The 22,449-nt window shown below is 33.3% G+C and overlaps 1 protein-coding gene across 2 annotated transcripts; it reads left to right on the forward strand.

Moving 5' to 3' along the window:
• The first annotated feature begins 4,850 nt into the window (after positions 1 to 4,850).
• Positions 4,851 to 6,877, forward strand: LOC131594144 (protein RICE SALT SENSITIVE 3-like). 2 transcript variants are annotated; one of them, XM_058866239.1, is made up of 7 exons: positions 4,851 to 5,140; positions 5,227 to 5,280; positions 5,385 to 5,516; positions 5,646 to 5,757; positions 5,844 to 5,885; positions 6,016 to 6,072; positions 6,326 to 6,528. In XM_058866239.1, the coding sequence occupies exons 1-7, from the start codon at positions 4,998 to 5,000 to the stop codon at positions 6,377 to 6,379; spliced, it is 594 nt and encodes a 197-aa protein (XP_058722222.1). In that variant the 5' UTR covers positions 4,851 to 4,997; the 3' UTR covers positions 6,380 to 6,528. The 2 variants fall into 2 exon arrangements, with proteins under 2 accessions (XP_058722222.1, XP_058722221.1); XM_058866238.1 differs by having other exon boundaries at positions 4,856 to 5,140; positions 6,358 to 6,877.
• Positions 6,878 to 22,449: the final 15,572 nt, after the last annotated feature.

The raw sequence follows: 22,449 nt of genomic DNA on the forward strand, positions 1-22,449 counted from the left end.
CCTGAAAGGATAAAAGAACGTTTTTCATCCAACCAGGTAATTGCCCTTAATTGCTTTGCCTTGCTCTAAAACCTTTTTCATATTCTTTCTCATAAACCTTCAAAATGGCTACGCTCATTTACGAGCTAAAGTCCATATTCTTTTCTTCTACATTTCTGAAAACAAAGAGCAAAGCAATTAAGAGCCCATGGAAAACCATGGATGCAAAGGGTGCCTTACACCTTCCCTTTGCATAATTACTCCCCAAACCCTGTTTTTATTTAAAAGGTTTTTCCTGTTCTTTTAGCCTTTCCGATATTTGGATAAAATAAAAGTCGGTGGCGACTCTTGCTATCCGCAACATTTCGATAAAAAGTCAGTTCACCGTATTACACATACAAACCAAAAGAAAAAATACCATAGCAGCAATGCACTAGATAAAAAATTTAAACAGGAATAAAACTAAAAAGAGAAAAATTGGAAAGAAAAATTAAGAAGAAACAAAATAGATAATTACAAAAAGAAAATACAAATGAAATTAAAAAAAAAAACTAAATTAAACGTTGCACAAGTGTTGCCTTGTTAAAATTATCAACAGTCCCTGACAACAACGCCAAAAATTTGATGACTTCTCGACAAGTGTATGATACTGTCGAAGTAATACAAAGATATCATATCCATAAGGACTTGTATTTAACCAGACAATATTGTGAAATGTTTAGAAAGTAACAAATGAGGGGGTATTCAAGTTTTAATTGCGCAAAAGATAAAAGTTCATTATGCCAGTAATACGAAAACAGTCGATTTTGTATAGCATTCGCTATTTTTCCCATATTGATGTTCGATGTATTACATGAATGATATCATTGGTATAATTCGACGGAGAATTAACAAAACCACTATACCCAATCCCTTGGTGTATAGCTCACTAATCTCTACTATAAGTCTCCTATCCATAGCCAACCGGCGTAAGTGAGAATAGGCGATGCAATAACACAATAATTCATAAGCCACTACTTAAGGTCTCCTATTCCTATTCAACCGACGTATTTCTTTTCACCCAAATTTCCCCCAAGTCCCTATTTCTTCATACTTGGACATTTTTGCATCATTATTTGGCCATTATTCTTTAAATTTGGTCATCTTCGACTTGTTTCTCTCCGTTTCTTCGACAAAATACATGCAATAACAAAGTGTAATCAAGAACCAACAAGCTTCAAAGGAAGTGGAGCATTTTTTACCCTAGAAAGAGAGGTAGAAGTTTTATTTACATCTTGTAGGTACCTGTATTTCTGAATCTTCTAGTCTCAGATGTTGTCCTCTATTAGTTGCTTTTTAGCAGGATATCAGCCGGACAAAAAGGCATCCCAGTGACCTGCCAAGGGCCAAAGCAACCAAGGTATGCCGAGTATACTGAGCCAGAGCACCCGATTCTTCCTTAAGAATATGCCCGAAAATATTATCCAAGTAAAAACAGTCCTCATCCAAACGAGGAGGTTGGTGATCCCCGGTAGAACGAGAATTGGATCCCTTCAATAGAAGGCGGGTAGTTTGACCGAGGATATTTGGTAAAGCCAATAAGTTCTCCATATCAATGTTGTTCTTGAACTACTATGTACCCCACTTTAGAAGCTGGAATTGTTCTTCATTATCCATACATTCTACATATGGTTGAGTAAAGCAAATATGTTAGATACTTACAAATTAAAACTATTGAAAGACCTGGAGGCCCTAAATCTTACCAAAGTTGGTTTTTCTCTCTTCCCAAGATCAAACTCTTAATAGAAACCTAACATCAATAAGGCGCTTTAAGCGCTTCTTTTTTGAGCTGTTTTACAGGAACACATTTTCCGATGTGTCCAAGATTATTGATGAATTTCAAAAACATGGTCTTTTGATATCGATCCTCATCGGGGAGAACTTTTCACTAAATACATAAAGGTCATTTCCTAGAAGATTGTGACCACCGATCTAATACTTGGAGAACAAGTAGATGCATTTACCCTCCATTCTAACATCAACGTCAAAAACTATGGCATGAACTTCAAAGCTGACAGGGGTTACCAGAAAGAATCGTTCCTCAAAGGACTGAAGCTCCAATAGATGTCCAAAGTCATGAATAATTTACTTAAAGTAGAGTAATCATTTACCCCTAGTCTGGGATTCTAGGTCAATACATCATTTGAAATTATGAAAGAAGAGAAACACATAAGGTTTTCCTTTCACGTAGTCACACCCATACTGGTAGACTTTCATATATGCCTAACATGAAGGCTGAAGTTACGAAGGAGACATCAAGATGTTTCAGAACCTCTATATCAAAGCAGTGAAAGGAAGACGAAGGGCCATGGTGAAAAAAACACATTAATAAAAAGGAATGGCGCAAGCACCATACTTGTTGCATATTATTTCTTCCTCAAAAGACTCAAGATTCCCCAATAAGAAGATAAACCAAATTTATTAAAAGAATTGTCAAGTCCATCTGTTTTAGCAGACACAAAAACAGGATCCATCCAAGAAGATGGAATGTCCTTCTGCGATCTATGAGTAGATTTATGTGATTTCTTACTCATATTGCACTAGCTTTACTGTTGCTGGAAAACAAAGCGCTAAAGAAAAAGGTGATAATAGAATTGAAGAGAAAGACTTAGAAGAAAAGGGCATTTACCCTTCTAAAAACATGATTATATTTAGCATGCAAAGACACTTCACCAAAAAGTTTTAATCACGCACACACACGCAACACTCAAGAGTTTCGGTTCCTAAGAGCCATATTGATGATATCTATGAAAGACGTCTGAAGTATGGTACATTAAATGAACAATTCTTTAACAACTGAAATGCTTCATTTTCATCTATTTTCAAATGATCAGGGGGTGTTCGGCATTCGGGACTGCAAAAGTAACCCCTGCTTACTTTATGTTAAGAATAACAAGTGTCAGTTGGATACGTTGAGAAACAAAGTATGGAGAAGTCTCTCATTGATTAGAAAAGTATAAAATTGAGCATTTATAAGTGAGAGAATCCACGCACCTATAACCTTAAGATTTTGGATGAATACGTGGTATGTCTCTCATGAGGTGTGTTGCTCATAAAGAAAGACCTCAATTTAAAAATGCTCCCTCATGTTGACCCTTCGAATTGATGACCCAATAGTGGTATCATGAGGTGTTGGTTTGAGTGAAAGACCAACTCACTTGTATCGAAAGTACTCCCAGATGATGGTGGGTATAAGGTATCTCGTTAAAAAGTTCCAACAACGATAAAAGTGTATATGGATGAAAGATCTTCTGTTTGAGGGGGAACATTGTGGATAGGCTCACGCTTGATTGGGAGTGTTGAGAATAACAAGTGTGAGTTAGAAATATTGACAAACAAAGTGTGGGGAAGTCCCACATTGATTAGAAAAGTGAGAGAACCCACACATCTATAACCTTAAGGTTTTGGGTGAATATGTGGTGTGTCTCTCATAAGGTGTGTTTCTCAGAAAGTAAGACCCCAAGGAAAAATGCTCCTTTGTGTTGAACCTCAAGTTGATGACTAAATACTTTAAGCGACAGCAAGTGCTTGGAGGATAATTGTTCTGGGCCGATCACATCAACGCTACCAACCATCAGGAAGAGGTCCCACTTCTTCAAGAATCTTCCTAGTATTCAAAGATCGTCATCCTTATGATCTCAAGAAATCTCAACTATAATTGCATTCATATCTCTCTCTCTCTCTCTCTCTCTCTCTCTCTCTCTCTATCTATATATATATATATATATATATATATATATATATATATATATATATATATATATATATATATATATATATATATATATATGGTCCAGATCAAATGACACCAAGATGTCAAACTTAGTAACACGACACCTCTGATAACTCTTTACCACATATTTGTATAACAAAATGCACCGTCGGATTGAAAGGTATTATGATATAGATCATGTCTATAAAATTTAATAACAATTAAAAAAAATAATTTGATATGTTAAAGAGAATGATTAAAATTAACGGTTTTGTTAAAGTTTTGTAAGTCCTTAGTTTTTATGCATCTTGTTGACATGTTAAATTATTTTAAATTGATGTCAAATTTTATAGATATGATCTATATCATATTAACTTTCAATCCAACGGTGAATTTTGTTATACTAATGAACGATAAAGAGTTATCAGAGATGTCATGTTACTAAACTTGACACTTTAATGTCTTTTGATCCTGACCATATATATATATATATATATATATATATATATATATATATATATATATATATATATATATATATATATATATATATATATATATATATATATATATATATATATATATATATATATATATATATATATATATATATATATATATATAAATTAAATTAACATGTTTCAAATTCAATTTTATTTCACTTTTCTTATATAGTTGAAATTTTCTTCTATAGTTGAAATACTAACTTTACATACCTCACACTTCATCATGACATAAGCCGCAATCCGCCATCACTGTCGTTCATGTTGTCATTTCTAATCACAAAATAAAACATGTATGTTTTAATAGAGTCGTCTCTAGACTTAATAATATTTACTTACACTATAATATAAAAGTAATTATAAATACTATATTTATAATCTATTTCTTACAATCACATTTTATTTGGAAATCATTGAAATGGGGGACATATGCTTGGAGAAAATAGGTAACAAGATAACCCCTTTGATAAGCTTCCAAAAGAATTACCAAGACCAACATTCAAACACTATTAGAACTTGTTGAAGGTTGTGAATGTGGAAAGACATAACCTCTAACCAATACATTTTAAAAAGATTTGAATTATAAATGTCTCTCACTCACCAATCACCTAGCTGAAAGAGAAAGTTTAGACCCCACCTAAAAACTACAACCATAATAGAGTGAATGAGTGAGTGTGGGTACCATTTTACAACACTATTATTCAACATTTTGGCCCTCTTAATCTCATTGTTACTCTCTACACTCTCCTCACTCTCTTTGCACAATGGAAAATGGATTACCCTTACTTCATTCTCTCTTACAACATACTCTAAGAACCACATGCTCATTTCCTACTTCTTCATCTTCATCCAAATGGGTCTATGCTGTTTTTTGGAGAGTAGTACCAAGAAACTTTCCTCCACCAAGGTAAGTACCAATGAACATAACATGTTAAAAATCCATGTTTTTTTAACATATGAAATTTGATTTTATTATGTTATTGTTTTTTTAAGGTGGGAATTTGGAGGGACTTCTCTTGATCGTTCCAAGGGAAATAAAAGAAATTGGTATTAGTTTTATTTCATGAAAAAAAATGTTATTCTTTTGAATATTTAATACTAACATGCAATGTAGAATATTATTAAATGAAAAAACATGTTTTGTTTGTTAGGATTATTGTATGGGAAGATGGATTTTGTGATTTTAATGAATGTGAGCAAAGGAAAAATGGATACATGAATGAAAGATTTGGAGCTGAAGTATTCTTCAAAATGTCTCATGAAGTTTATAGTTATGGAGAAGGGTAAGAAAATATAAAATTTCTTTATTTTTCTTATGAAAATTTCAGATTTTGCAACGGTTTTCTTGTATTGTGGTAGAATCAAAATGTTGTATTAGATAATTTGATGTATATTGTTATTATATTTTGCAGATTAGTGGGAAAAGTTGCAGCAGATAATGGTCACAAATGGATTTATAGTGACACTCAAAATGGATATGAATCTAACTATACTGGTCCATGGAATGCTTCAATTGATCATCATGTAAGAGATAATTACTATTTGAAAGAAATTAATAACTTCAATTTTTTTAAAATTTTCTAAAATCTAAATATTTTGATTTCTTATAGCAACCAAAGGCATGGGGTGTTCAGTTAAATTCAGGCATTCAGGTTAGTAATTATTGATTCAACAAGAAAGAAAACTAAATTTTCATATTCATTTAATGTGAATGCAAACATAATAATTGTTCAAAGTTTATTTAATTATTAATGCTATAAAATTATTATTCATTTTTGGTAGACTATTGCTCTCATTGCTGTCAAAGAAGGCTTAGTACAACTTGGTTCTTTTAACAAGGTATTGCCACGCAATAACACGTATCATTAGACACACACTACATTGACACTAACACGTTAATATTAATAATAATTTAAAAAAATAAATAAATTAAATATAATCACAACTAACACAAACACAAATATAAACACGAACACAAACACTCTTTTTTTTATCAGAGATGTATATTAAAATTATAAAAATATATATAAATGTATTAATATGCCAATATCTTAAATTGATATTTTACTTTCTAAATATTTTATATTTTTAGAAAATCACTTTGAAACCACAAGTTGTGTTCAGATTGCAGAAGATCTTGATATAGTGCTCAACATACAAAGGAAATTCAGCTACCTTCAAACAATACCAGGACTATTTACAATTCAAAGGCCACCATACACACCCTTTCAACATCCATACATTACAAAACCCAATTTCCAAATCATTGAAAACAATGAAAATTCTAAGAACCAAGTAACCAAACTCAACAATCTACATGAAGAAAGATCCAACTATTTATCCATGCTTTCCATAAACTTAGGTAGAAATAATCTTCCAACAAATGGAACATCAATTCCACCTCTTTGGCCACCTCAACCTTCTTTGCCTAATAATCACAAAGTGAAGATTGAAGAAGGAACATTTCATGTTGATGATTATGGTGCTAACTCCTAAATAAATAGCATTAGTTTTTCAATAATTACCCTTAATTATATAGTACTAGTTTGCATGTAATTAATTGTGTATTATGAGAGATTGTTGTATTTTGTACCATAATGGTGTAGGTGGCACATTTTATTATGCGTGGCTAAAATTCAATCAATCATAGCTATGTACTATGCTTCTTCCTTTTGTGTATTAATTCTAAATATAAATGCAATGCAGATAATATCTGTTACAAATTATTGTGCACTAAAATTTCACCTTTTTTTCCATTATGTGAAAAGACATTGTGATGTTACCTCAACACTTGTGATTGGATCCCATTTGTCTAAATTTTCTAAGCCATAAAAAATGTTGTTTCTTAAAAAACTTTAACATAATCAAAATGTAAGAGTTGTTATTTTGACACATAAAAATCTAGCTCAAATGAGAAATCCATAAATATTAAATCTAACTGACAAAAATAATCAATATGTTTTTTAATGATAAAACTATATATTAACAAAAAGGGAATAAAAAATCCCGGAATAAATAGGATATGCTATAAGTTGAATACAAAAAGTGCTAAATTAACAACGGTAACAAAACACTAAACAACGAAACAAAAACAAAAGAGCACTAGAAAAACACTAGAAAACTCACAATAACAAGAAAGAAAGAAAAAACACCAAACGCCAATCAAAACCCTAAAAAATACTAAAATCACCCGCAACAACATAAAAATCTAAACTAGCAGACACGTGACAAACATTCAAGAAAGCACACCAGAACACCAATACTCAGAAAACCCAACAAAAAAACCATCAGAAAGAGTAAATTGTTGAAAGGCAAAAATGGTTACCAACTCCACAAAGAAAGACGATTCACAACTCAGCTCCCCCTATTTACCTAAGCACAAGAACTACTCCTAGAGTGCGGGAATTATCCTACTTCTTAATCAAACAAATAATAGAGGTCATTCAGTGATTAATCAATAAGTCTCATCATAAAAAAACTTTATTACACAACTGACAAAAGTCAATATTGTCAAGTTGAACGCCTTTATCAAGATTCAAATTTTATACCTTACAACTGCGTGTGCGAATTTTCAATAGTTATTATCATTTGGTCTGTAAACCAGGTCAGACCAGACTTTAGAGGTCATTCAGTGATTAACCGATAAGATCTCACCATAAAAAATAACTTTAATAAACAACTGACAAAAATCGATATTATCAAATTAAACGTCTTTAGCAAGATTCAAATTTTGGGTCTTACACAATCTTTTATATTTTATTTAGCTTATTTTCTAATAGATATAAATATATAAATCAATCTATTAAATTTTATAGACTTTTTTAATAAATCAAGTTATAAGTCTTTTTAAATCGACTTTACCTATTTCCTTCCCTATTTATGAAAATAAAAAGTTATTAATAGTATAAATTTTTCTTAAGATTCATAACTTTGATAAATAAATGCTTCTGCAGTAAACATTTAAACAATGGTATCAAAACTCTAACAACTTAGCTGAATGGCAAGAATTGCAAGTGGGGGTGGGACAAATGTGTCAGAGCTATCCCTATGAAGTGTGGTGTTCCATTTTGTGGGCTGTGTTTTGAAAATGAAATGCAAGAAAAGAGTGATAATTGAATTTCAATGTCTGCATCAAAGCTGTTGTATGCGACAATTACTATTTGCTTCTGGTCCCCAACACCCAACAACAACAATACTCTCTTTTTCTCCCAAAATTTATAGGTCTATGATTAATATAAGGACATCATATAATGACATTGGGTCGTTTTATTAACATGCAAATTAAGAATAATTGTTCATTTAGAGAGAGTTATATGAACCTATGTCATTAGGTCTATAGTCTATAAATTTGCTATCTTTAAGGTTTTCTTATTTAATATGCAATTTTAGAGAACTGAATGAAAATTCTTGTACCAAACACAATTTTTTGACTCAAAACACACAATGTAGAAGACAATAGTCTTATTTGTCAGTTTCACTCCACTTTTTTCTATAGTATAAAACACTTTGGATTTGTTTGGTTAAAGTGATTTTGAATTAAATTATAATTTTTTCACAATATCTTAAATCATGTTATATTTTCCTCTATTTCATTCAATGTTAATTATAAATATAATTAAAATACTAAAAAATGTTAAAAGTATATAGTATGACATGGTGTTCTTAGTAACAATATGATGTTTGAATGAAATAGAGCTCTAATAAATTTCTGACTTATGCGCCTACCAAACCTTTATTGCACTTAGCAAGTGAGAAATATAAGCTCTTGCGCCAGGCACAATTTTCTCGTGCTAAGCAAAGCTCTTGCACAAAACACAATTTTCCAGTGCTGAGCATAAAAGATAATAGGGTTAATAGCATTTTTGCCCCCTGTCATATAGGCGACTTTTAGTTTTGCCCTCTGTAAAATTTTTTTTTTGTAAAAACACCCTTGTCATTTCAAGATTCTGTTTGTTTAGACATTGGGAGAAAATGACACACTCATGTGCCTATGTGTCATGCTATGTGGCATCATTTTTTGTTTTTTAATTTCAATTATGCTGACATGGATTTATTATTTTTTATTTATAATTATTTTAAAATCCATGTCATATATTATTTTATTTTTCTATTATTTAAATATTATAAAATTATGAAAGATGCATGTATTAGAAATGCCTTCAAAGTGCACAACAACTAGACCATTCAAGTAGAGGTGATTAGTTTCTTAAGTGAAATGTATATATATTGTATGATTCGATATCATATTTTATATTTCCATTATAATTTTTATTTACACTATTAAATATTTAAAATTAAATAATATTACATTATTATATAGATATTATTTAATAAACTGAAATAAATTTAAAAGTAATCCATAGTATATATTTGAATAAATAAACTATAGTATATATTTAAAAATAAACAGAAATTAATTTTTAATATATAATAATAAACTGATATATATTCATAAATAAATTGAAATTAATTTTTAATATATAATAATATACTGAAATTATTTTTTGATATATAATAATAAACTGAAATTAATTTGTAATGTATAGTATATATTTGGATAAACTGAAATAAAAATATTTGAACAAATTGAAATTAGTTTTTAATATATAATAATAAACTAATATATATATATATATATATATATATATATATATATAATAAATTGAAATTAATTTTTAATATATATATTAATAAACTGAAATTAATTTGTAATATATAGTATATATTTGGATAAACTGAAATAAATATATTTGAATAAACTAAAATTATTTTTTAATATATAATAATAAAGTGATATATATTTAAAAATTATTTGAAATGAATTTTTAATATATAACTATAAACTAAAGTTAATTTGTATTGTATAGTATATATTTGGGTAAACTAAAATAAAAATCTTTGAATAAACTGAAGTTAGTTTTTAATATATAATAAGAAACGGATATGTATTTAAAAATAAATTTAAATTAATTTTTAATATATATTAATAAACTGAAATTAATTTGTAATATTTAGTATATATTTGGATAAACTGAAATAAAAATATTTGAATAAACTAAAATTATTTTTTAATATATAATAATAAAGTAATATATAATTAAAAATTAATTGAAATGAATTTTTAATATATAAAAATAAACTGAAATTAATTTGTATTGTATAGTATATATTTGGATAAACTAAAATAAAAATATTTGAATAAAATGAAATTAGTTTTTAATATATAATAATAAACTGATATATATTTAAAAATAAATTGAAATGAATTTTTAATATATAACAATAAACCAAAATTAGTTTGTATTGTATAGTATATATTTAGATAAAACGATATTAATTTATTAATAAATCGAATAAAATAACACTTCAATAATCTAAGATATAGATTTCAAAAGCAATAGTTTTATGAAGAACAACGTGGCCTAGTGGTTGTGTATCTTGCATGGTATATGGAGGTTGTGGGTTCAACTCCCATTGGTTGCATAATTTTATAGTTTTCCAACTTTTCAATTTTGAAAACTTAAATTAATAATAAATAAATTGCCTACGTGAAATTAAAAATAATTATAAATAAAAAACAATATTCCATCTCAGCATATTAAATTAAAAAAATAAAAAAATGTCCAGTCAGCGTGCCAAATAAGCATTAGGTGTGTGTCTTTTTCCTCTAAGGTCTAAAAAAACTGAATCTTCAAATGGCAAGGGTCCTTTTACAATTTTTTTTTACAGGGGGCAAAATCAAAAGTCGCCTATATGGCAGGGGGGTAAAATGGTATTAACCCAAGATAATAAAAGCTCTTGGAGCATGCATCACTTTTGGACCTGGAAACAATGCAGAAGATAATAGTCTTGTCTTGAGCTAACTTGTGCATCACACACAGTTTCCTGCACTGGGCTGTTAGTAAATGATGATGTTGTAGGCTACATCAAAGCATGAATCATGTCGTGATGAGATTCAATCACGGTTGAATATTTATTAGGGCTTGCACTTTGTTGGCTTCATAAATTACGAGGTGATTTTGATGAGTTCTTTATTTTTTTACCTCAAATATATTTTTTGTCATTTTCACTTCACTTCTTGTCATTGTAACTTCCACCATGTAAAACACTTTAGAGTTGCCTAGTTAGAGCAACTTTGAGTTGAATTGAATTGAATTTTCCATTATATCTTGAATCATCTTATACTTTGTTCTGTTTCTTTAAATATTTGGTTCAAATATTATTAAAATATTAAAAAACAACTAAATATATGTAGTATGACATGTTGGAACAAAATCTGTTCATGCTCATACTCTTTGGATTTTGATGATAACAAAAGTACTTAAAGAACAAAAGGATATACTAATGTTTGATTAAGTGTGCAGATTCATTAAAGCTAGTTATTAACTTGGTTCTGACCCTGTTAATTAGTTTATATAGAAGAAGCATGAAATTTTAGATTCCAAAGGATCAGAATCTAGACTTCAAATGAAACCTCAGCGCCGAAACAGACTCAACATCTAATATTCGAATTGAGCTTCAAGCGCCTTGCTGGAAACACAAGTACAAACAGTCACTAACCGTACTATGTGCAAAAGCAGTGTCATTTTATCAGATTGTTAGAATTACGGAGAAAGCCAACTAGAAGTTTTAGCACAATGCTCAATATTGAATGATATGATTTCTTCAGTCTACCACTCCATGCATATGGACAACCTTACTTGAGAAAGACACAAAGGATAAAGAGATTACTCAAAAGATGAAGATCCTCATTGTGCCAACTTTAATGTCTATCTCTCTTGGAAATTGCTTCTTCAGCAAAAAAACTTGTGCAAGTAACTTCCAACGTCTCTTTTGTTCCCTCTATATAAGGAGCTGAAGATTCAAACAAGAAGTAACAAAATACAACAAAAAGAAGCAACAAGAACAAGAAACGTTTTGTGCTTTAATTTTTGTACATAGTTGTTGTGTCTGCACATATTCTTGAGAAGGTTCTTACAATTGTATATCTTATCAATCTGAGGAACTAAGGTCTTTGCGTGTTTTGTATTATTTGTACCTATGATTGTATATCACGTACATCTTTGTAATCTTAAACTCTTTGTCTAGTATTTGAAAAAACCAGTAGGCTTAGTGTTGGAGCGCAGAAGTCTTGAACATGTTGTTTAGGCAGGGAAGTCTCTCGTATGCATGCTTAAGCAAGGAAGTCTCTTTATGGTGTGGTTGAGCAAGAAAGTCCTAAACAGGCAGTTTAGGCAAGGAAGTATCTTTCATGTAGATTGAGCAAAGAAGTCATAGATAGTGTGTTTGGGCAAGAAGTCTCTTTCTGGTGAGATTGAGCAAGAAGCCTTGAGAGGGTGTGTCTAAGCAAATTGTAATCAGGTTTTGATTATTGTAAAAAAAGATCTTGTGTTTCAAGGGGACTAAACTACTCTCAGTTTAGGAGAAACCAAGATAATTATTTTGTGTGATTTACTTATTGCTTTTGTACTTTAATATTTCGTTGTTGTATACTCTAGCTTAGAATGTGAACTTGGTCAGATTCAAAAGTTGTTTTTAAAAAAGAGCATAAGTTATCAAGAACACAATTCACATTCATGACATGTTGTCTTCAGTAACGATATGATGTTTGACTGAGATAAATCTCTAAAAAAAATTCCAAACTACGTGCCTACCAAACCTTTCTTGAACCTAGTAGGTGAGAAATAAAAGCTCTTGTGTCAAACATAGTTTTATCGTGTCGAGCATAGAGGATAAAAAAAGCTCTTGAGTTATGTACAACTTTATCGCTCATAACACAAAAGGAAATAATAGTTCTTGTGCCAAATATAGATAAAAAAAATTGGAGTTGTTAAACTCCTCCTCAAGATAAAAATAATATACTTTATTCCCCTTGAGAGTATATTTCTTCTCCTTTGTTATAAAATCGTAAATAAATCAACGAACAATACTCCCATAATATCTCAAATAAAATCCCAAAATTCCAAATCTCTTCGTTTAGACAGACTTTTCTTTTTTAACTTTTAATATTTTTGAAAAAATAAATGAAAGAATCTTGTTATTCTTATTTGATTTTTTGGACTTTTTGGTTCTATATTTATAATTTTAAGATTTTATTTTAAATTTTTTTAGTTTTACTTTGATTTTAGTAATAGGGATGTAATTGGAGTTTTGTGTTATTTTTTAGTCATATTTTATTTAATTTTGATAGTGAATTTACTAATCATATTATGGTTGAGCCTCAAAGATCTTTAAGAGAAGTTGCTTCTCTAATGTCAGTTATAATGCACTGTATATTGAATATTTTGAATTGGTCGTACCTTTTGAACTTAAATCTGGTTTGATACATTTGTTGTCAATGCTTAATGGTCTTGCAGGTGAGGATCATCATAAGCACCTGAAGGAAGTTCAAGTAGTGTGTTATACACCATTGAAGCTCTAGGGAGTCACAAAGGATCATATTAAATTGAGATCCTTTTCATTCTCACTCCAAGGTGCTGCGAAAGTTTGGTTGTACTATCTTGAACCTGTTGAACATGTAACTTACACACAAGAGAGGGGTGAATTATGTGTTTCAGAAAAACTTGAATTTAAAAAAAATCGAATAAAAATCAGAGTTTGAAAATATTTTTAGAAAAGGTTTATAATTAAGCAGCGGAAAAATAAAACAAAAGAATATTAAGTGCAAAAAATAACAAGTTAAGGGAAGAGAGAAGAACACCATAAATTATATAGGTTCAATAAAAAATATCTTAGTCTTGTCCCTAGTATTTGATCTTGAGAGTATCCAATAAACTTAATAGCTTTTAGTAGGTTGAACTCTTCAACCCCTTTATACAAGGAAATTAATTTTATGGCTAACTTCCAACCTAACAGCAAAACAGGGAATAAAGCGGTGAGTCTTCCTTCCAAACGATGGATCGAAACGGTTAGTCTCCTTTTCACAATAAACTTGGAGAGGTTAGTCTTCAAGGTTTCAAATAAATATTTTACCGCGGCCTAATCTTGAACCTTGTAGAGCTTTTAATATCGGGATAAGCTCACGAATCCAACCTTGGTTTTATACCGGACTAACCAAGAGCCTGTGAGATTTTGTCACAGGCTAATCTCGAACCTAATGAAGCTTTTATCATGGGCTACGATTGAACCTAAATTGGTTTTATCACGGGCTAACCAAGAACCTAAACGGAGACTTAATCCCACAATCCCCAAACCAAAGCTTTTTTTTCCGGGTTTAGCTTTGAACCCAAACAAACAATCCCTAATTTTATTAAGTGTTCAACCAATATAAAAAAAGAGTCCTTGGTGAACTTACAGAACTACCCTTCCATATTTACAATTTTCTCACTTGCAAAAGGATTTTCTTGAAAAACACTACGAAAAGAAAAGTGCATACTATTTCTTTGCCATATGAACCTGAATTTAAGGTAGTAAATATCCCTACTAAAGCCAGACCAATACAAATAAATAAACAACATTAAGATTACTGTAAAAAAGAAATAAAAGATTTCTTGGACAAGGGCTTGATTAGGCCTAGTAAGTCTCCTTGGAGTTGCTCAACTTTTTATGTTATTAATGCTTCGGAATTAGAAAGAGGAAGTCCTAGGTTAGTAATAAATTACAAACCTTTAAACAAAGAATTACAATGGATTAGGTATCCCATACCTAATAAAAAGGATTTCATAAACCGATTACATAATAAAAGTATTTTTTTCAAAGTTTGATCTTAAATTTGGATATTATCAAATACAATTAAAAGAAGAAGATAAATATAAAACCGCTTTTGTGGTGCCCTTTGGTTACTATGTGTAGCAACCTGCCTAAAAATTTATGCTTTCGAGTCGCCACCTATTCTGAAGGGCGAATAGGAACCCTACGCAGATAAGAGATTGAGGGTAAGTTATTATAATCAGGCTGAGGGAAGGTATGAGGCACCCTCAGCCCTTTCCTAAAGGCTAACATTCAAAGATTAGGGTTGCATGGCAGGAATTAGGGAGAAATGTGGCAAACAGAATTTTAGGACACGATTGAGATTTTGAAGAGGGGGACTCGCCTTGTTGCCAAGTGCCTACGTACCTCCTTAAGGAGGATCAGAGTCTACGTAGTTCGGGAAGAGTTGTACGCCATTTAGAGTTGGAATTTGATTTGATATGGTTTTTTAGAGGCTTTTTGGTCAGCCTATCGCAGTTTGGGTTTGTAATTGTAGTTTGAATGGAATTTAGAATTATTAGGATTTAGGGCGTACAACCCTGATTTGGCACTATTAACCGCAATGATCAATAGGTTTGATCACCATGGTTAAAAGATTTGAAATTTGCATCACTACCAATTTTAATCGATTGATTCGATTATCACTAATAATGAACTGAGGTATATTTTAATAATTTTTATGGAGTTTTATATGCATTGTTACCCCTCATAACCGATTGATTCGATTAAAAAGAATAACAAATTAAATCGAGGAAAAAAAACGGTTAATCATCACAACTAATAAAATAGTTGCAACCATTTAACCAAATAATAGAAATCATATTTTATTTAATTAAATAACATTTTTATTAAAAATATTGTTAACCATAGCGATTAATCGATTTAATCGGCACGAATAACAAATTAGAAATTTTCTATAATCATCACATAATAATTTATTTATAAAAATAAAATATTGTTATTAATAAACATATTAAAAGAATTTAATTAAAACAATTAAGTTAATTAAAATTAAATTAGTTTATTAGGGTTTTGATTCAGTGTGGTTGTTATCAGGGCCTATGCTATAGAAGGTCAGATCTGGAGCGCTGGATCTAAGTTAATAGTAAATCAAAGGCCCAGATCTAAGGACGTATGGCGCGCTGCTCAGTCATGCATGTATTGGATTAGAAAAGTTCTTCAGTAAAAAAAATAATGCTGGAGCTGGGTATCGAACCCACGCTCCCTAGGTCAAAACCCACCCTTACCAACTGGGCTGGGACGCACATGCGTTTAATGAACGCTTTCATAATAATATATACAATAACCAACGACATAATGAAAAACACGCGCGCAAATTCAAACGGGCTAATAGGATGAGGACACCTCATCATCTTCCTCAAACAGACCTGCAACCTTGGGTAAAATTAGCTACGGTTTTGCCATGAACGTGTTCGTAGCTATTAAACATGGAAAATAGCGATTAGCTTAATTTAGAACATAAATATGGCGCGATCATCTCGTTCACTCCGTCTCAGCCTCACGATTTCGATTATGCTCTTAATTCATCCTAATTTTACCCCTGCAAAAAACCCCTAATTCAAAAAACCTAGAGCTCGCGACACCCTCTAATGGTGATTCATATAAACACGCCCAGAAACAAAGATTAATGCATCAAGAACGTTCACAACAATCATACAAACCATTATATGCAATTAAAACATCATGAGAACGCATGAATTACTCTAATCGAACCAAGTTTCCGAATTACTTACTTTGACAAATCGGAGAGTGTTCTGGGGGTGTTGGGGTCGAGCAAGGATCCAGACACGTTCAGAAGCCTTTGAGGATCCTTTTGCAAGCTTCAGAAACTCTTGAAAGTCTTTAATTCTTCAAATCCGAATCTTGGTTTTGAGTGACTTTTTTGTGTTCTTGCAATTGCGTTTTTCCCTCAGAATTCCGTCCCCTAGTCTGGTGCTTTATGTTCTCTACTTATAGGGAATAGAATTAGGTTAAAATCTTGTCCAAAACCTCACTTGAATCAAATCTTACTACTTTGAGAATTTGGATTTTATTTCTTGAATTCTAAGCTACCATATTTGGCCCAATTTGTATTAATTTCCTTCTCCAATCCCTATGCACGAAATTACATTATATTTGCTCATTAATTCTGATTGGAAATCAAACAAAATATAATTTTAACAAAATATTTGATTTTTAGTCTTTATTAAATCATAAAAATGAAATAAAAATATATTAAATCAATTAATTTGATAAATTTCGTGCCCTTTTGTTTTGGACAAGATAATGGCTTGTGGATCAAGTTTGTACCATAAAATCATAGGCCCATTTGCAAAATTTCTCCTTTTGAACCCTCCTTTTTCACATTTGGTCCCTCAAAATCACCTAATTTTGATCAAGCATATCTCACTCAATTTTTAAGCTATGAGGGAGTTCTAATACTTTTTAGAAACCTCAAGAGGTCCTCTATAAGCCACTTTGGAACATATTTCTCATTTGAAGCTTTTATCTTGACCATATCCTCTTCGGGAAAAAACTACTTTTGAAGGATGCCTGAAAATGACCTGTAATCTTTTGCTTTGTATCTCTTAAATGAAGCATTTTTAGCCCTGGCTTGTGAGACACAAAGTTGTAGAGAATTCAATTTCCTTCAAAATAGGCTTTGAGTGGGGAATTTCTGATGTTCCATGTGAAAGTTATGCCCATTCAAAGTTGGGTTGACTTTCTCCTAAGAAACCCTAATTTGAACCTTTTCATGTTTGTTCATTTCTGAGCTTCTATTAATGGAATCATGATCAATTCTTGATCAAATGATGGTTATGCACCCCATACTTGATGTTTGCCCAATGATTAAGGTTTGGATCATGCCTTGATTGTAATTGACCTTTCAATTTGGATCAGTTGACTGTGAATTATCTGGATTATGTGAATGAGCCATGCTTTGAGATTTGAGCCTTGCTTTTGTTATGAGAAAAGTGTGGGAGGTAAATTTTGGGGTATGACAGCTGCCCCTATTTAATTACCTTTGATTGAGTGGAGTGAGAATACGCAGTTCTCACGTCTTTTGATCGAAGAGTTATTAAATAATGGAAGACCCCTTGAATTTGCCTTGTACCCGGTAGTGGAGAAGGATGCCTTGTTAAAGTAGTTACCTTGCTTATGGCGCTAGCAGGGGTTTGCAGCTTATGGGTAACTCACTTACTATAGTTCTAGTAAGTCGTCGCGGTTGGTATACCCATTCACTATCGTAGTTGGAATAAGTCTGTCGCAGATGGTATGACTCACTTACTATAGCTCTAGTAAGTCGTCGCAGTTAGCCATACCTGCTTACTATCGTAGTTGGAGTGAGTTTATCGTAGATGGTAAGGTCCACTTACTTTTCAGTAAGTCGTCGCAGTTGACCGTACCTACTCACTATCGTAGTTGGAGTAAGCTTATCGTAGATGGTAGAGCCCACTTACTGTCAGTCTAGTAAGTTGTCGCAGTTAGCCGTACCTGCTTACTATCGTAGTTGGAGTAAGTCTGTCGCAGATGGTATGACCCACTTACTATAGCTCTAGTAAGTCGTCGCAGTTAGCCATACCTGCTTACTATCGTAGTTGGAGTGAGTTTATCGTAGATGGTAAAGTCCACTTACTTTTCAGTAAGTCGTCGCAGTTGACCGTACCTACTCACTATCGTAGTTGGAGTAAGCTTATCGTAGATGGTAGAGCCCACTTACTGTCAGTCTAGTAAGTTGTCGCAGTTAGCCGTACCTGCTTACTATCGTAGTTGGAGTAAGTCTGTCGCAGATGGTATGACCCACTTACTATAGCTCTAGTAAGTCGTCGCAGTTAGCCATACCTGCTTACTATCGTAGTTGGAGTGAGTTTATCGTAGATGGTAAAGTCCACTTACTTTTCAGTAAGTCGTCGCAGTTGACCGTACCTACTCACTATCGTAGTTGGAGTAAGCTTATCGTAGATGGTAGGGCCCACTTACTGTCAGTCTAGTAAGTCGTCGCAGTTAGCCGTACCTGCTTACTATCGTAGTTGGAGTGAGTTTATCGTAGATGGTAAAGTCCACTTACTTTTCAGTAAGTCGTCGCAGTTGACCGTACCTACTCACTATCGTAGTTGGAGTAAGCTTATCGTAGATGGTAGGGCCCACTTACTGTCAGTCTAGTAAGTCGTCGCAGTTAGCCGTACCTGCTTACTATCGTAGTTGGAGTAAGCTTATCGTAGATGGTAAGGTCCACTTACTTTTCAGTAAGTCGTCGCAGTTGACCGTACCTGCTTACTATCGTAGTTGGATTAACCCCAAAAGGGTTACTTGTCTTGATGCGGGCGAGTTATGTGTATAAAAGGTTATCTTGCAAATGTGTATGCTCATGATTTTGTTATTTGTATGATGAATGTTTGTGTGCGAATGCAGGTCATGTGAATGTTTTGTATGTAAATGCGATGTGTATGAGTGTTTATGTAAGTGAATATGTAAGTATGATGACTATGGGGTACTATCTTTTGTCACCAATTGGAATTTGTTTAAGATCTTTCGAGCAACTTTACGGGTCTTGACTCAGATCGCCCGGGGCTAGTATGTTGGAATGTGGCGGTGTTTTTTTTTTTAGGGTTATCAGATCATCAGGCGTATATTGGCTGCCGGAGGTATCGTGGTTTTATCCCCTTTATTTCAGTCTAATGATTTGTAAGTTTCCTGTTTTAAATTCGAAGTTTAAAGTTTATGAGAAATAAATTATTCTTTGCACTTGGTATTGAAATGATGAAAAGATAAGTATGAAAGTGAAAAGCTTTTATTGATTATTGCCTTAAATTGGCGAATGTACAAAGGGTATGAGAGAAAGAAAAATGACAAATAGAAATGACATTAATACTGCTATTGCTCTTTTTTTTGCTATCGAGGGCCCCAGTAATCCTTTGACTTCGGAAGTTGATGATTGCTCGATTTCCTATCCTTTACGAATTGTCTTGGGCTCGTAGCTTGAAGCCTTATCCCTGCTAGGCATAGTACCTCTTGACTGCATCTGAATTGATTGGGTGCGATAGCTCATCCCCATCCATTGTAGTGAGGACTAATGCCCCTCCCGAGAACACCGTTTTTACAATGTATGGACCTTCGTAGTTAGGTGTCCATTTTCCACGGGCATCGAGTCGAGGTAACAGTATCTTCTTGAGGACAATGTCACCTTCTTTGTAGGTTCGAGGTCGGATCTTCTTATCGAACGCTTTTTTCATCCTTTTCTGATAGAGTTGTCCATGACACAAAGCTGTCAGTCGCTTTTCTTCAATGAGATTAAGCTGATCAAAACGAGTTTTTATCCATTCCGATTCTTCTAACTTTGTGTCAGTTATGAATCTTAGTGACGGGATCTCCACCTCGATTGGGAGGACAGCTTCCATACCGTAGACTAGGGAGAAGGGGGTTGCCCCTGTAGATGTACGCACCGAGGTTCTGTAACCGTGTAGGGCGAAGGGCAGCATTTCGTGCCAATCCTTGTATGTTTTCACCATCTTTTGTATTATTTTTTTGATATTTTTGTTTGCAGCTTCGACAGCGCCGTTCATTTTAGGCCTGTATGGTGAAGAATTGTGGTGTTCAATCTTGAACTCCTCGCACAGCTCCCTCATCATGTTATTGTTCAGATTTGACCCATTATCGGTGATAATCCTGCTTGGAACCCCATACCGACATATGATATTATGCTTGATGAACCGAGTGACTACTTGTCTTGTTACGTTGGTGTAAGAGGCAGCTTCGACCCATTTGGTAAAGTAGTCTATGGCGACTAATATAAATCGGTGTCCGTTCGAAGCTTTAGGTTCTATCATCCCTATCATGTCGATTCCCCACATTGCAAATGGCCATGGTGAACTCAGAACGTTCAACGGGTTTGGTGGTACGTGCACCTTGTCAGCGTAGATTTGGCACTTGTGACAGGTCCTTGCATATTGGAAACAGTCGGCCTCCATTGTTAACCAGTAATACCCTGCCCGCAGTATCTTTCTAGCCATTGAATGTCCGTTTGCATGAGTTCCGAAGGTTCCTTCATGTACCTCCCTGATAATTTCCTTGGCCTCGTTTTTATCTACACACCTCAATAACACTGAATCATAGTTCCTTTTGTATAGGATGCTTCCGCTTAAGAAGAACTTGGATGCAAGTCTCCTCAGTGTCTTTTTATCAATTGTTGAGGCATTCTCCGGGTATTCTTGTTTTTCCAGGTACTCTTTAATGTCGTGGTACCATGGTTTGTTGTCAGACTGCTCCTCGATCGTGAGACAATAGGCAGGTTCGTCGAAGTGCCTAACGGTTATTCGTGGTTCATGGTTTGGCCAGGTCACTTTGAACATAGAGGAAAGCGTTGCTAGTGCATCGGCTATTTGATTTTCTTCCCTCGGGATATGAGTAAAGGTGATAGTATCAAATTCAGCTGTCAACTCCAGTATAAGGTCTCGGTATGGGATTAGCTTTGCATCTCGAGTGTCCCACTCTTTGTTGACCTGATGGATTACCAATGCTGAGTCTCCGTATACATCAAGGAGTTTGATTCTTAGGTCGATTGCAGCTTCTAACCCCAATATGCATGCTTCGTATTCTGCAATGTTGTTGGTACAGTCGAAACATAGTCTTGCAGTGAAGGGTAAGTGTCGGTCATCGGGAGATGTCAATACTGCCCCTATGCCATGTCCTAGTGCATTTGAAGCACCGTCGAACATGAGTTTCCATACCAAACCCGGTTCGGGTCCCTCATCGGGTCCCGGTATTTCATAGTCTCTTACTAGCATAATATCCTCGTCTGGGAAGTCGAACTTCATAGATTGGTATTCCTCGAGTGGTTGGTGGGCAAGATGTTCTGCCAAGACACTCCCTTTTATTGCTTTTTGAGTTACATACTGTATGTCGTATTCGGACAACAACATTTGCCATCTTGCAATTCTACCCGTGAGAGCCTGTTTTTCGAACACGTATTTCAAAGGATCCATTCTCGATATCAGCCATGTGGAGTGGTTCAGCATATATTGCCTTAGACGTTTGGAGGCCCATGCTAGGGCGCAACATGTCTTTTCCAATGGTGAATACCGAGACTCGCAATCCGTGAATTTCTTACTGAGGTAGTAAATAGCGTGTTCTTTCCTGCCTGTTTCATCTTGTTGCCCCAGTACACACCCCATAGACCTTTCGAGTACTGTGAGGTACATGATTAGTGGCCTTCCGGGTACAGGAGGTAAGAGTATAGGTGGTTCTTGTAAGTAGTTCTTTATGGTTTCGAAGGCTACTTGACAATCATCATTCCACTTGATAGGTTGATCTTTCCTGAGTAGTTTGAATATAGGCTCGCATGTAGCTGTTAGATGTGAAATGAACCTTGAGATGTAATTCAATCGACCCAGGAAACCTCGTACCTCTTTTTCTGTTTTTGGAACGGGCATCGCTTGTATGGCTTTTACTTTATCGGGATCAACCTCTATACCTCGTTGGCTTACAATGAATCCCAACAGCTTTCCCGATCTTACACCAAACGTACAC

Source organism: Vicia villosa, linkage group LG4 (assembly GCF_029867415.1).
Source record: "Vicia villosa cultivar HV-30 ecotype Madison, WI linkage group LG4, Vvil1.0, whole genome shotgun sequence".
Classification (NCBI taxonomy): Eukaryota; Viridiplantae; Streptophyta; class Magnoliopsida; order Fabales; family Fabaceae; genus Vicia; species Vicia villosa.

Coding starts and splice junctions, on each gene's coding strand:
- LOC131594144 (XM_058866238.1), top strand. CDS start 4,998: ATGGAAAATGGATTACCCTTACTTCATTCTCTCTTACAACATACTCTA. Junction 5,141..5,226: donor AGAAACTTTCCTCCACCAAG/GTAAGTACCAAT, acceptor TGTTTTTTTAAG/GTGGGAATTTGGAGGGACTT. Junction 5,281..5,384: donor AAGGGAAATAAAAGAAATTG/GTATTAGTTTTA, acceptor TTTGTTTGTTAG/GATTATTGTATGGGAAGATG.